The 16,002-nt window shown below is 45.8% G+C and overlaps 1 protein-coding gene across 1 annotated transcript in view; it reads left to right on the top strand.

The window, feature by feature from the left end:
• Positions 1 to 13,036, top strand: part of LOC147013786 (G protein-activated inward rectifier potassium channel 1-like) — an 86,212-nt gene extending 73,176 nt beyond the window's left edge. Inside the window, exon 4 of the mRNA XM_085851006.1 lies at positions 10,338 to 13,036. Coding sequence (XP_085707132.1) covers positions 10,338 to 10,942 — 605 coding nt within the window. The 3' untranslated portion in view covers positions 10,943 to 13,036. The remainder of the gene's footprint in view (positions 1 to 10,337) is intronic.
• Positions 13,037 to 16,002: the final 2,966 nt, after the last annotated feature.

Below are 16,002 nucleotides of genomic sequence, written 5' to 3'. Positions count from 1 at the left end.
CGCCCACTTTTTGCCGTCCAATCGGTGAGCGAGGGGCGATTTGGCCCCGCCTCCAGAACGATCGATATATGCAAATTTGTGGATCAAAAAGCCTTCACGCCCACTTTTTCTCGGGCCAATGGGGAGCGAGGTGAAAGGTCAAAGGGAGGGGGTCAAAGGCGAAGCTACGGGGGGATAAAAGGACCGTGTTCATCAGTCAGAGCAGTGTGGAAGTCTGGAGCCCGAAGCCTGCAGTAGCTGGAGAAGCTGAAGAGAGTCGAACGAGGAGAGCCCAAAGAAGAGTCCAGGGTGGAGAGTCCAGAGGCGGCAGCGGCGAAGGCAGACGAGGGGGTGCTCGCGACGGTGCTGGGAGCTGCACGCCCGAGGAAGGCCGGCAGCGCGACCTGGCCGAGGTGGAGACGCACACCAGGGATAATAAAGATCCTCTATACCCCGAGCATCAGCAACCCCCTCCTGTTTCCCCCCGCGCTGAGATAGTGCGACCAAGGGGGCCCCCTTTCCCACCCCCTGCCAGGCACTGTCCGCGAGGCCCGCGGAGTGAGGCGCCATCGCCGCTCCGCGTCTCATCACCAGACGGGTAGGCGCGACCCGGTCTCGGCCTCAGGCCCGCCTCATTCTTGAGGGTATTCTTTCCTTGGTTTTGGGTATGTGTTGTCGGCGCCGTCTGTGAAGTAGAATTGTATAAGTGTTGCCGTGTGCTCGGTTGTCGGTATTAGCTCTGCACTGTGTTTTCACTTTTATATTTGCTTTTTGTGTAAATGGAATTGTGTTTTCTTTTTTTTGTGTGCATTTGGTGGAATTGTATTTGTGTGCTTCCCGTGTGCCGCGAATAAATGTGCTTTATTGTTGAACTGTTCTCCCGCTTCGCTTCGTCTTTTTCTCCCATTGAATCCTCATCTTGCTTCACGTAAAGGGTTGGTAGTGGGCTGAATACGCCCGATAATTAATCGAACCGTCGAGGTCGACGATAACACCGCTCGGTTATTCTGATAGTACGGAACGGGTCGCTTAAGTGGCCCGTGTCCGAAGTCGACCTGCAGCGAGGTGCGATCGCCCGGTCTACCCTCCGCGTGGGTACTTAGGTAGGTCAAATTTGGCGAGCAACCCTATCCCACGCGGGGGCTGATTGGCTCGATCGCGGTGAGACCGAAAGGTCCACCCGTGACTGGTTCCCGGCGTTAGTCCGAGAGGGTCACGACTGGATTGTCCGTCCGGTGGGCGACGTGCCGCGATTCGAGTTACGTGGCCGTCAGCACGCCGGCGGGCGCGGAATCCGCAACAATATATATATATATATATATATATATATATATATATATATATATATATATATATATATATATATATATATATATATATATATATATATATATATATATATATATTGTTGTGGATTCTCGCCACTCTGGCGTGCGGGCGACCGCTTTTAGCTAATTGCGGCCGCGCGCCCACCGACCGTGGCAATCCAGTCGCAGCTTTCGGATCAACGCCGAAATCCAGCTACGGGTGTGTTTTTAACCACACCACAACCTTGTCAATGCTCTCTCTGCCCGTGCGCTACAGGGTCGATCGCTGAATTGTCAATTTACCTAATTATTCGCACGGACAGACTATCAAGAGGTTGTACCTCAACGGGACTTGCTCGGAAACGAGCCGTTTTAAACAGCTCTTTTCGTCTGTGATTGCCGAGCGGTTTATTATCGCCAATCCCCGTTGGACCTGATTATCTTATCGGCTATTAATAACCAGCTGTTTATTCCGAACGCAATTATGGCAGTTCAATGGAGGAAAGGATGCAACGAGCAGTTGAATATTCAAACAATGCGGACATTTATTTCCAACGCAGGCACGTATGCAATGAATGGGGGTAAGGGACAAGACAAGAGCAAAAAGACCTATAGCCGTTGTCTATTATAATTTACATGCACTTATTCCAATTCTCTACTTAAGGGACAAGGTGCCACAGACGTCCATGCAAAAACTCCAGAAAAGGAAAGGGAGAACTGGGCCCGTAGGCCTTTAATGTTCCTCGGAGCTTGGAAGACTGAAGGAGCTCCGTGAGGCCGTGCAGGTTACCCGCCACCCTCATGGTGACTCGCTGGGCCCTGGTTCGGCGACCCTCGGTGTCTCAGCCCATACTCCGCTGGACTCCACCAGTGCCTTCAACGGCACCTCCAACGGCGATCCGGCTGGCGACTCCTCTCCGGCTTCCACCGACTCCGAACTTCCCACACCCACTCAACTCTCCACACCAACTCCATCTCGGCGTCTCACCAATCACTCCATGTCGGCGTCTCTCCAATCGCTCCGTTTATCGCCTCGGGGCGTTCGCTCCTCCCCCTTTCCTCCCGGCACGTGGGGCAAAATCCTTGGGATCTCCGATGGGGATGTGCTTACGCCTTTTTGAGGGCCCCGCCCCAACCGTCATATCTGTTTACCCGTTCTGAGGGATATCGGGGCGGGAGTTGTTGAGTTGTTGTTGTTGCAGTGTGGTTGGCACTGTGGTGGGGATGGCGTGGTTGTTGAGATATTGGTGAGGAGATGATGTTTGTTTGTTGAGATGTTGGTGAGGAGATGATGTTGCTTGTGGAGATGATGGTGAGGACTTGTTGTTTAAAATAAAGATAGGAAAGAATAACACGACCTCAAAGGTTCACAGCCCGGCACATGAATAATTCCCGTTAGACATCGGTGGGGAAATCTAATCTGGACACACACTTATCGACATAACTGATCTTTGGGGAACCTGAATGGTGTTCTGTGAATTTCCACAACCATAAGAATATATATTCCCCATCACTACTAGATCATAATTGTGAAGTAGCACATTGATTGATGAAGTGGTTCAAGAGAAATAATTTTTTTTAAGCTTTTTGCTCAATCCAATATGGTTGCCAGACCATGTGACTTATCTATATATTAATACTGAAGGACCAATTTTGTGCTCCTCTGAGCGGTCGCGTCACGTTTTTCTCGGTACTTTGACCTGAGAAGTTTTGACACGGTGTACGTCAAAGTAGACACGTGCACAAATTAGGGGACTTCTTCACAAGGAGTAGTGTACACCAAAAATGTCGTGTACAAGGACGTTTTGTATGCCTCATTAGGTAAGGCCATGGAGTACATCGACTGGGATCATGCTCTTACAAGAGCTGCCACTGGTTGTCATATTGGGCCCATGGAACGGAATCTGTCTATGACGGGGTTTCGGCTAGTCGATTATATTGGTGCATACCCTGGTATCCCCAAGGCTTGGGGAACATTTGTGTGAAGTTTCCCCTCGATTTATCCAGCCATTCTGGAGAAGAACATTTTTATAGGTTTTTGGGTAAATCCAATATGGTTGCCAAACCATGTGACCTATGATGTCATATGTGAACCTTTTGTTCCTCATGAATCGGTGTTCATACTTGTAAAGTTTCGCCTCGATCTGTTAAGCCATTTCAGAGAAGCAGATTTTTGAAGGCTTTTTTAAAAATTAAAAATAATATAGCTACCAAATCACATGACTGATGATGTCATCACTTATTTTCTGTGGATCAATTTATCCTGAGATGACCCTCAAAATTTCTCATAATGATCGGATGTAGCGTTCTACATATGCAATTATGACGTCATAACTAATGAACCTGTGATGTCATTTAAAAAAAATCAGCCTTATTCCCCATGAGTACTTGTCATGTGCCAAGTTTGAAATATTTTTTGGTGTGGGTTCAGATACAGAGGTCCAAAGTTTTTCCGTTTTTCCAACATGGCACGTGACATATGACGTCATAATTATTAAAACATTCCACAGAGTCGTCGCTCCTTTGTTGAAAATTTTGTCTCAATCCGACGAGCAGTTGCGGATAAAAACACTAAAGTTCTGTGCGGACAAACAGACCCAAATGCAATACACTCTCCTCTTATCTGGCGAGGGAAACTAGAACGGCACTCGGTGGAGTGCATACCTCTGTCAGGCAGCACAGTTTACGTTTTGCATCCCACTGATAGGATGGATCTGGATCCAGGCCTGAACCAAAATCGAATCAGCTTGTTATTGTCACCAACCCAACTCATCCACCAAGTTTTGTCATAATCCATCCACAACTTTTTGAACTAGCTTGTCACATATATATATATATATATATATATATATATATATATATATATATATATATATATATATATATATATATATATATATATATATATATATATATATATATATACAGTATATATCGTGTTTGGCCTCATCTCTCAATGATGACTCACTGAGATTACTTTTTAAAATTCTCGGAATCAGATCACCAAAATCTCATCAATTCATCCTCGTCACATATCCAATCTGTCCAACAAGTTTCATCCTAATCTGCCCATAACTTTTTGACATATCATGCTATCTGTTTTAGCCCCGTCACTCACATCTTTCTTGTTCCTTTGTCTGTCTATTTGCGAACAGGATCTCTCAAAAGTTGTGGACGGATTCGGATGAAAATTGGAGAGGGTTGGTGTGTGAAACGGACGAATTGATTAAATTTTGATGACAATCCGGACACTAGAATGTTTTTTTTGGTGATTCTCCACCATTGAGAGATAGGGCCAATAACGTATACAACACAATATCTCAAAAGACGAAAGACGGATTCGGGAGAAACTTGGTGGACAGGTTGAGTTTATGACAAGGATGAATTGATTCGATTTTGGTGAAGATCCAAATGTGGATCCGGATACGAGAATTTTTAGATGATTCTTCACCATTGAGTGATAGAGAGGGCCCAAAACGATGTATAACAAGAAACCTCAAAAAGTTGTCTCAAAATTTTGTGGATGGAATCAGATAAAACTTGGTGAATGAGTTGAGTAAGTGACACGAGTACAAGCCGATTACATTTTGGTTCAGATCTGGGTGCAGATCCGGCCTATCAGTGGGAGACAACACGTAAATTGTTCAGCCTGAAGAAGGTATGCACTCTACCGCGTGCCATTGGAGTTATCCATCTCCTTATATTAGGCCTCAGATACACCCTGCAGACAAGGTATCATGACAGGACAGTGGGGTTCGCTCACTCAAACCCTTTTGTTGTTGGAATCAATGGTGGCAAAATGTCCGACCCGGCGATCGATCTTCAATGTGTCAATTCAATCGATCTCCCTTACCTCAAATGGCCGCACTGCTGATTCCACACGTGATAAAGCTGAATGTCTAAACTCGGTGTTTGCAGCTAAATCTTGTGTCCCAAACCCATCACTATCTCTACCCACTTTACCCAGTCGCACCCAACTGTCCCTGGACTCTGTATCCTTTTCTCCTGACAAGGTGGAGAGCTTGCTTTCAAACCTCGAGTCAGATTCTGCAACCGGTCCAGACGGCATCAGCCCACGTGTCCTCAAAGCCTGCTCTTCTGCTCTTGCTCACCCTCTCTCTGTTCTATTCACCCTCTCATTTTCCCAAGGTCATCTGCCATCTGCTTGGAAATCTGCTAACATCACTGCCCTGCATAAAAAAGGTGCAAAAACAGATCCCTGTAACTATAGACCAATCAGCCTTCTCCCAATCATCAGCAAGGTTATGGAATCCATCATCGCTTCAGACATGAAATCCTTCCTCTTCTCCAATGGCTTGATTTCCAATCATCAATTTGGTTTCAGACCAGGTCACTCTACCCTAGATATGCTGCTACTGCTCTCCCATCAATGGATGGAGGTCCTCAATGCCAGACAGGAAATCCGAGCCGTATCCCTGGACATATCACGTGCTTTTGACACAGTCTGGCACCCTGCCCTACTCACCAAACTCTCTTCCCATGGTATTCAAGGCCATCTCCACTCATGGCTCGCAGACTTCCTCTCCTGTCGCAGTCAACGTGTGGCCCTAAATGGAGTTCTTTCATCCCCTCTTCCTGTGCAGGCTGGAGTTCCTCAAGGTAGCGTTCTGGGCCCTGTTCTTTTTCTGGTTTTCATCAATGATCTCTCGGACTCTCTGGAAAATCCTCTATTTCTCTTTGCCGATGACTCCACCCTCTGCCGTACCATCTGTCATCCCTCAGACCGGCAAGCAGCAGCTTCTTCGCTCACTGCAGATCTGGATAAAATCACAAACTGGTCCAACACGTGGAACATGTCTTTCAATCCAGACAAATCTCACACTCTCACTATGTCTCTTCGAAAGGACCGTTTACAAAACCCCCATCCACTTTCTCAACAATCCTCTGGAAGAAGTCTTTTCTTTCAAGCTTCTGGGTCTCACTATCTGCCATGACCTTTCCTGGGAAAGTCACATTTCCAACCTTGCCTCAAAAGCCAGTCGCCGACTGGGAATCCTCCGTCGTGCAAAGTCCTTCCTCGGCCCTCTTGAGCTCCTGACCACTTACAAAGCTTTTGTCCGTAGCCTGATGGAGTACTGCTCTCCCCTCTGGGCTGGTGCTCCTGCCTCCCACCTTTCTCGACTTCACGCTGTCGAAACCAGGGCTTTTAAGATCATTGGCATCTCCCGCAATGAAGCTGAGTCTTTGGGCCTCTCACTCAATCACCGCAGGTTGGTCGGTGGTCTTTCTGTCTTCTACCGACTCCTCTCCAGCCTTGCCCCCCCTGCTCTCTCTGCGATTTGTCCCAACCACATTTCCACAGGGCGCTCAAGGTCCGCCAACAACCCCTTCTGGTAAAACTACCAAAATCACGAATCACTGCTCATCTTCACTCTTTCATTCCTCTTTTTCCCGCCTTTGGAATAAACTTCCTCACTCTATTCTTTCCCATTCTTCCCTCCAGGCTTTCAAAACAGCTGTTCACCACCACCTCTTATCTTCCCCCATCCAAACCCTCGATCTTTTCTACCCCCGATAATCCACCCAAGCCCACTTCCTTCAATTCTCCTGCTTTCCTTCCTGAAAGTCCCTTTAATGTCCATCTTCCCCTCGCCATGTTCCCCGTCCCATCCCCATCCCTCTCCCTTCCACAGTTCACCTGTGTCTGTTCCCCAATGTTTTGTCCCTTCCACTCCCGCCCCTCTTGTCTCATGCCTCCTTGCTGTGAGTTGTGTGTTAGCTCTCATACGAGCCTCGACCAAGGTATACAAAAAAAAAAAAAAAAAAAAAAAAAAAATGTGGAAGGAGGAAGAGGAGCGTGCTCTGATGAGAGCGGTTGTGACGTCGGCAGGGCAAGGCAGGGCAAGGCAGGGCTTGCCTTCTCTCTCAACACTTTGAGTACAGCCAGCAGCGACAAGCGCAAGGGGCTCTCAGTGTTGTTCTCTCCGGCATCTCTGGCATCTCCTGCCTCCCCCCTGCTGTGCACGCATTTATTCCCTTTGGTCCCCACTTCACGCCGTGAGGCACTTCACTCTTTCTCACTTGCTTGCTATTGGCCGATGACCCGATCCGAGGGTGGGCTAGCCTCGCAAGACCCTTGACCCGGCAAAGCCAGTGCCATCAGAGGCTCTACTCGTCTGGGCCTGTCCTTCCCACCTGAACTTCTGCCTCCCCGCCTAACGAATCCCTTTCTACTCGCATTTAACAGCAAACGAAGGGTAAGAACATGAAATAAAGGTGAAATGAGATGTTATCTAATTTTATACACACACTGGAGTGGGTTTCACTTCTATGACTATTCGCAATAGCGACGCATATCTACCACATTTAACTCCTTCTATCTTTCGCGAAATGCTCAATACGCGAAAAACTGCACTGTAATAAACATTTTATTAACCCCTAGGAGCCATAGCCACAACACTACCCCCATCTTCCTCTTTCAGCCTGCGGGCAGTGAAGGGGGGCGGGGGAATCCCAGGAATGACCTAATTCAACCAGTTCAGTACAACTCCCCACCCGGGTCTAAAAATCCGACATGTACAGTACATCACAATGTTCAAAAATCAAACAACAGTTCATTTACTATGCTAATGTGCACTGGTGTAGCGAGGGGGAGTGGGGGGAGGATGGGGATACCACCCAGAGCGACACAAAATTTTTGCATCTATGATCTATCTCCACTTATGAGGACTTTTTCCAAAGGCGCATTGCAGACTCGGTCATAACACCAGACACATTAATGAATCATCTTTCCTACAGAATGCAGGGCGGTCGTTTACAGCTCAGAGGTGAGTGTGCATACCTCACGACATTGTGGATGGGAGCGCAGGGAGTGGTTGAACTGTTGAAAATGGCCTTGCCCTCTGTCGGCTGGCCAATGGTTGCAGTCAACGTTTCGCTAGAGAGAGGAGCCAGGCAAAAAGGAGGCATGCCACGGGTCATGCCGGGAAACTAAGTCTAAAATGAAGGTTTGCCACCTCTGGATCTCAATGATTCATTCCCATGCTGGGAAGGCCAAGCCATCAGCGACTTTGATGTTGGTAAACTGTAAACTTGCACTTGTTTACAATCATCAGCTGTTGTTCCACCCATACTCCCACATGGGCCACACATTCCCATATCTAAATAATTTTTTTTTTTTTACAAATGCTATATAATGAGTTCCAAATATGATGCTATTGATGCTGTATGGTCCGACCTGTGTGAAATATCCGAAGCCCTGAAGCAGCTTCCTGATGGTAATGCCGAGATGCAGTACGCATGGTCAGATGAAGCTATTTTGCTGAATAGCACGATGACCTACATTTTCACGGTATAGGAGTATACTTATTCTTTTAGAAGCCAGTGCTAACTGATATTAATGATATGCAAAAACATTCTCCAAATGGCTGGGGCTAGGGTCAAGTTAGGGGCCATTTTTTACTTTTCCAAAATGAGCGGGATAACATCCTGGAGGAGGTGAAAATCATGGCCGCCGATTTTTGCGATCAAATTGGAATCTCCACTGAGCAATGGATAAGGAGGAAGAAGAGAATGCCAGGGGAAGACACCATGGACACAGTTCTCTCATTACAAGATGAGATCAAGTGAGAGCAGTATGAAATCTTGCAGCAGCTACATGAGGAAATGACCCGACACCCATCAGATTAGTGACATGAACATCAGGTTTGGGTTTTCCACGTCACTCAGTTAGCTTGATGGACCCATCCAATGATGGCATCATTGCCATGAAAATCCACCATCCCAGAGATGTCCGGCGATATCATCGCCAGCGAGCTAAAGAGAGATTCATCGTCTTCGTCAACACATCAACATGTATGAGGAAACCACTGGGATGGAAACAGTGGAGTGGAAGGCACATGAAATCCTGAAATATGTTGAAAATCCACGTGGAATCCTCTTCGTTTATCTGTCTAGGGAGGAGTGAATTAATGCAGAAATTTTACTGCAAGGCTCACTTGGCTGCGCATGGATGGATTTGAGGGGAGATGAGCAGCATCTGAAACCCTAATCCAATGCAGGTTCCTTCTGATGACTCCAATGCAGTTTCTGGTCTTCCGTTTCATTGTGAAGTGGGGGATAGCGAAGAGAGCAGATACAGTAGATTGAGGGAGTAAGGAAAGAGGAAAAGAGGTATACCATGGTTGAGATGGGAGGATTGTGTGAGGAGGGATATCCACAAGTTAGGGGTGGTTGGAGAGTGGAGAGAGTTGGTTGAGGACAGAGGGAGGTGGAGGAGTATAGTGGTCAAGGTAGGGCAGTAGCTTAGTGCCATTGGAACACACTCTAATAAAGGGAAGAGGAGGGGGAGAACAACAACAACAACAACAACAACAACAACAACAACAACAACAACAAAAGTGAAATGGGGATTCGAGGAATCTTTCCCTCACATTCTCATCATATTGAGGACATTTCTCACCATGTGGGTGAGTATTACAGCATGTGAGAGGAGCTTCTCCGAACTGAAACTGATTAAGACTGACCTCAGATCCACAATGGGGCACTCCCAGTGCAGTAATCTAGCCATCCTCTCCAATGAGCATGAACTAGCCGAGTCAATTGAGTTTGAAGCTGTAATAGACGAGGTTGCCTCACTAGAGGCTAGGAAGAGGTGAGTCACACAGTCGCAACAACAACAACAAAAACAACAACAACAACAACTGCCCACGTCGTAGGCCAAAATGACCATTTTATTTATAAAGGACAAAATTTGACATCTCACCCTGAGTGTCATTTTATCTCTTTCCTTACATTCCCTCGCATCTTTAGATAAAATATCACATGAGATAAAATTAAATGAAGATAAAACAAATTAGAATAAACACATGAATATAAGCTGGCACATATTATTTCTGCAGAAGAAGATTTAATCTTGTATCTATTGGCCATCTAGATTTGCAACATAGATCACATGTTCTCATATATATCCTTTGGATAATAATTGATGTTATTCATTCTAATCAATACTTTTTATTGATTCATACATCGCTTCTCGATGATGATGTTTGTTTAAAATTCCTCTTCTCTCGAACTCTCTCACTATCGTAGGCATGACTTGTCAAGCCCGTACATCCTACACTGAGAGTGAGGTACTCTGGGGTCATCGCTTCCTTCCTGTGATTTCTCTAGAGGATGGACACTATCAGATCGACTACTCGCAATTCCATGCGACACTGGCTGTTCCTACACCTGAGCACAGCACATGGGAGTCTGACGCATTAGCGACAGGTATGTCTGTATCACTGTGCCACAGTCCAACCACTCATCACTCATCTTTTGATTCTTCAGAGTCGAGCTCTGCCTATTTCCTGCCTCCAAAACTACGCAAAATGAGTGGGGAACACCAGACAGGTCGTCGATTCCAACGACTTGCCTCAGCTGATTCCGAACAACTTAACCTCAGGCTTCCAGCACCTGGCTCTCGGGCCCGGCTCGGATCCGTGCCACTTTGTTCTACAATTGTTGCTGCCAGGAAGGCGAGCAACGTCGGAAGCGACGGGCTGCGAAAGAAAGGAAACGAAGCAATGTCAGAGCCGAGCTGCGTGGTGGTTGACGCGCTCAGCAAAAGCACAGTGTGGACTCCCTTCCAGGCCGAGCTGCCCCCTAAACTCAGAAAAATGATCCTGCAGGCAAGCCGGATCACTTCACCATAACTTTATGATCACAAACACATCATCGTAAATATGCTTTGAGCTGAATTAAATCAAAACGATTGTAATGTGCCATCGTGCTCCAATTATGTTTCATCGCTTGAAGATAATTTACTCCTGACTTCTTGAACAACATTTACTCGGTGTTTGCCTCGGTGCTTCAACAGTTGCTTATTATCCCAATGCTGTACTCTTTACAAGCTGTTTTGTGTTTTCTTCCTTCGATCTGGTGTTGATGAATTAGTGTGGTGTTGATGTGGTGCAGGCATGATGGGCTGGAATGGCCTCCACCTGTGTCTGATTTCCTTGTGTGTTGTGTTATGTTCCTGTAAGGCACACGATGTATATTTGGACACACCTGATCAACGGTGACAACTGTAACCGGAGTTTCCGAACACTTCATGTGGCTTTGTCAGAACAGATTGTTCAGCATCATATTTCGTATTAGGAGAGGCCTTGTGTTTGGAAAAAAAAAAAAAAAAAATGCTCTGATTATTCTGCTGATGGAAATGCGTTACCTTAAATCGGATATTAATTTAATTAATGGACAAAGTGGGGAAGACAATGACTTGGGATGTTCATTTTGTTTGGAGTTTATAAGGGAATCGGTTCCATCATGCCAGGTTTTCACACTCGAGTCATTCTGAGAACTCACTGATTGCTTTAAGGTGTCCGCTTACCAAACGTGCCACGTGTCGTGTCGATAGCATGAAACTGTGCCCGTTGTTCTATAGCTTCCTCACAATCGCTTTTCTTTGTGGAAATGACAGTTTCATGGACATAGTGCAAATATAGCAGGTGTCTGTTGCACAATCTAACCCAAGTGTTTTGCTGCATCACTTAACTGAGACCACGAGATTCATGGGATGTATTGAAAGGTGCCATTGTCACAATGGGAGCCATTTGGGGTATTCAGTGATGAGTCTGTTGCGTTTGGGTCAACACTGGCTGGACGTCGATGCGTCGCTTTCCAGTGAAGAAGACATTCTATCCCGTGTTAGGCGATACCATACATGGCATATGCTTGGCACCATGGCATTTGGTATCCTTTAAAGTACCAATCCAGTGACAAGAATCTGATGCCACATTCCAGCAGGGCATGACAGCACAGGTGCATGCGTCACAAACATCCCAAAACGTCCACATGTTACAATGGCTCATGGTCGTAATCCTAATGTTTCACCAGCTACAGAACATGTGTTGGACATGTTTGGTTACCATTCATGATATAATGATATATGATCATGATATAAATAATAAAGGTTGTCTGGATTTTTTTTTTTTTTCAATCTGTTGAAGTCTACGTTCTATCACCGGGATACTGTATTCTTGCACAACTTGCAAGAAAAAAAAATAATAAAAGTGAGCTTTCTGAGAATTAAGTAAAGTCAAAGTCAGGATGATCTCCAACAATGGTAACGTTTTTGGGAGCAAACAATGACGTCCTTGAAATTTTTCAAGTCAAAACAGTTTGTTCTTAGAACCTTTGCAGCACCCGACTTGATCTTCACATTTCTTTATCTTGAGAGAATTCTCCACAAACCTTATGGGTTTATATCATGGAATCGGAACACCCTATGATTTGTAAGGTGCCATCCAGAAATATACATGTGTATGGATACAATACACGAGTGCGGTATGCTTACACATTGTAAGCAATAACGAACCGTGCTGCCCCCATTGTCTCGGGTCGCTCACCTACATTTTTTTTTTCATTTATTTATCTTTTCATTTCTGAACGTCGTCTGATTCTGTGAATTTTTCTGGTGTTGGGACTTTGATATCCATTGGCACACAAAATTTCAGATTTATATGTCACCGGTATGTACCATTCTTTAATATAAGTTAATCGGTCAGTCAGTAGTTCCATCCATACATTGAGACCATACTCTGTGCAGAGCATTGGTGCTACATAAGCAATTTCCTTGGCTATTGGGCACAATCCTTGACAGGTCACCACTCTGACACAGGATACCAGCAAACTGGCACTCACTTTGCCAACCCTGGAAGGATGACAGGCAGTCAACCCCACTTGGTATTAATTCAACAGCCAAGTGGGATCTCAAGCCCACCACCCTAACCATTAAGCCAACACCAGGCACAGTCAGTGGTTACAATGAGGTGTGTGTGTATGTATATGTATGTATATATATATATATATATATATATATATTGTTGTGGCTGTGGAAATTCACAGAACATCATTCAGGTTCCCCAAAGATCAGTTATTTCGATAAGTATGTGTTTCAGGTTAGAATCCCCACCGATGTGTAAAGGGATTTGTTCGCGTGCCGGGCTGCGAATCTTTGAGGTAGGCATTTTTCTTTCTCTATCTTTTATTTTAAAACAAACAGCAACCGTCATCTCCTCACCATCGACAAACAACGCCATCTTCACAACCCAGCATCTCCTACAACACGAAATAAACAACAACCGTCATCTCATCACCATCGACAAACAACGCCAACCATCTCCTGAAGAAACAACGCGAGCCGATTTGCATAAACGGATCAAAACGAGGGTTTCCCCGACACCAACCCATGACGTCGAACATGGGGTTCCCAGCGAGGCTTACCATGGGTGAAAGGTCGGAGGTGAAAAGTGGGCGGAGCCCGGCCTCGGGTGAGAGATCAAAGAGCGGCTCGCCCTGGGCCAATATAAGGGCAGAACTCGAACGAGTTCATGGCATATTCGTCGCTCTCTGGAGACGAGGAGATTCCTGGAGAGAGGAGAAGAAGGGAGCACCAGACAAGAGTCGGAGAACAGCTGGAGAGGAGCGCGCGCCAGAAGTCCTGCCAGCTGCGGTGGAGTCGAGCAAGCTGCGTCGTGGTCCGGGCGAACGGCCCTGAGATTGTCGAGCGACGCTGAGGTAGTGAACTGGACACGAAGAGCATCAACTCTAAAAGAGCAAAGGACCCGTTCACTCCTCCAAGCGCGTCGCCGGCCAGGCCCGACCGACCAGGCCTCATTGGAGGCCGGACGACCCAGGGGAACCGAGCAAGCCGCTCGGCAAGCTGCTCAAGCCGCCCGGCCGCTAAGTGACTGGCGCGTAGCGACACAAGGGCCAAGCAGGAACATCCGGGGTCACCGACCCGAAGACCTTCGAGCCGTCACAAGGGGCGGTCAGGTAACCTGCCCGGCCTCTTGTGAGCCCTCGGTCATCCAGGCTCCGAGTTGGAATAAAGGCTCACGAGTCCGTTTCTTTTCTGGGGTTTTGTATGAAAGTGTTCTGTGGCGCCTTGTCTTTATAAGTAGAATTGTTGGTTAAGTGCGTGCCTGTACATAATAAATAGACATCGGCTGTAGGCTTTGCTTGTGTCATGTCCCCTTCCCCCATTGATTTGTCATTTGTAATAATAAATGCCCCCATTGTTTGAATGTCAATCTGCTCGTTGCGTCATTTCCTCCCATTGACTTCCATGGTGGCGCGTTCAGGAAATTAGCCGGCTATTAAAGCCAAATTAAAGTGGTCAATTGGTCCAACGGAACTTGGCGATTAAAACCGCTCGGCATCGCACACAGAACGAGCGTGCTGAGCGGCTCGTTTCCGTACGAGTTCCGTCGAGGTATAAATTTTCGGTACTTCTGTCTGCACGGATAATTAGGTATATCGAGATTCGGCAATTAACCCTGTACCATGTGGACAGAATATTGACAGTTTATGGTGCGTTAAGGCACCAGTAGCAGGTTTCCGGAGTTATCCGGAAGCTACGACTGAATTTCGGTTTTCGGCGGACGTGCGAATGCAGTTAGGCCTTAAGCGGTTGTGCGTGGCTGTCCGAACCGGCTAATTCGTAACAGTATATATATATATATATATATATATATATATATATATATATATATATATATATATATATATATATATATATATATATATATATATATATATATATATATATATATATATATATATATATCCTAGCGGTGTGTGCTTACACATTGTGTCAGCACATGAAAAGTGTTTCCCCATTGTCTCGGGTCGCTCACCTGCATTTGATTTTTCATTTATTTATTTTCTTCTTTTTTTTCATTTATTTCTATTTTCATTTATGGATGTTGTCCGACGATTCTGTGTTTGTTTGTTTTTCTCTGGTGTACTGGCTTTGATGTCCATCGGCATGCATTTTGTTGTGTTACAGCCTGAATTTAAAATGGATAAAATGATCACTGATTGACCCAAAATAACCCACAATGACAAAGCAAAAACAAAAAACATGTTTTTAGAATTTTTTTAACAATAAAATAAAAAATGAAAAGCTGAAATGACTTGCATCAATAACTATTCAACTCCTTTGCCACAACACTCCAAATTGGGCTCAAGTGCATCCAATTTCCTTTGATCATCCTTGAGATGTCTCAACAACTTGATAGGAATCCATCTATGGCCAATTCAATTGATTGGACATGATTTTAGAAAGAAACACACCTTTCCATATGAGGTCCCACAGTTGACAGTGTATGTCAGAGCAGAAACTCCACCATGAAGTCCAAAGAACTGTCCGTAGACCTCCAAGATAGAATTGTGAGGAAGCATAGATCTAGGGAAGGGTATAAAACAATTTCTGGAGTGTTGAAAGCTCCCAAGAGCACAGTGAGCCCCCATCATTAGGAAATGGAAGAATATGGAATTGCCCAAACTCTTGTGAGAGCTGGCCTTCTGACCAAACTGAGCAACCCAGCTAGAAAGACCTTGGTCAGGGAGGTGACCAACAACCCAGTGACCACTCTGACAGAACTACAGAGTTCTTTGGCTGAGATTGGAGAACCTGCCAAAAGGACAACAGTCTCTGCAGCACTTCACAAATCTAGGCTTTCTGTGAGAGTGGGCAGACGGAAGCCACTACTGAAAAAAGTCACATGACAGCATGCCTGGAGTTTGCAAAAAGGCACGTGAAAGACTCTGAGAGCATGAGGCAAAATATTCTGTGGTCTGATGAGACGGAAATTGAACTCTTTGACCTGAATGCAAAGTGCTACATCTGGTGGAAACCAAGCACAGCTCATCACGGATCTACCACCATCCCTACCCTGAAGCATGGTGGTGGCAGCATGATGCACCG

The sequence above is a fragment of the Eptatretus burgeri genome, chromosome 13, assembly GCF_056783735.1.
Source record: "Eptatretus burgeri isolate ZD-2024b chromosome 13, Ebu_testis_v1, whole genome shotgun sequence".
NCBI classification, from domain to species: Eukaryota; Metazoa; Chordata; class Myxini; order Myxiniformes; family Myxinidae; genus Eptatretus; species Eptatretus burgeri.
Note: the sequence above shows the minus strand (reverse complement) of the source record. Positions and strands in the feature narration are given on the sequence as shown.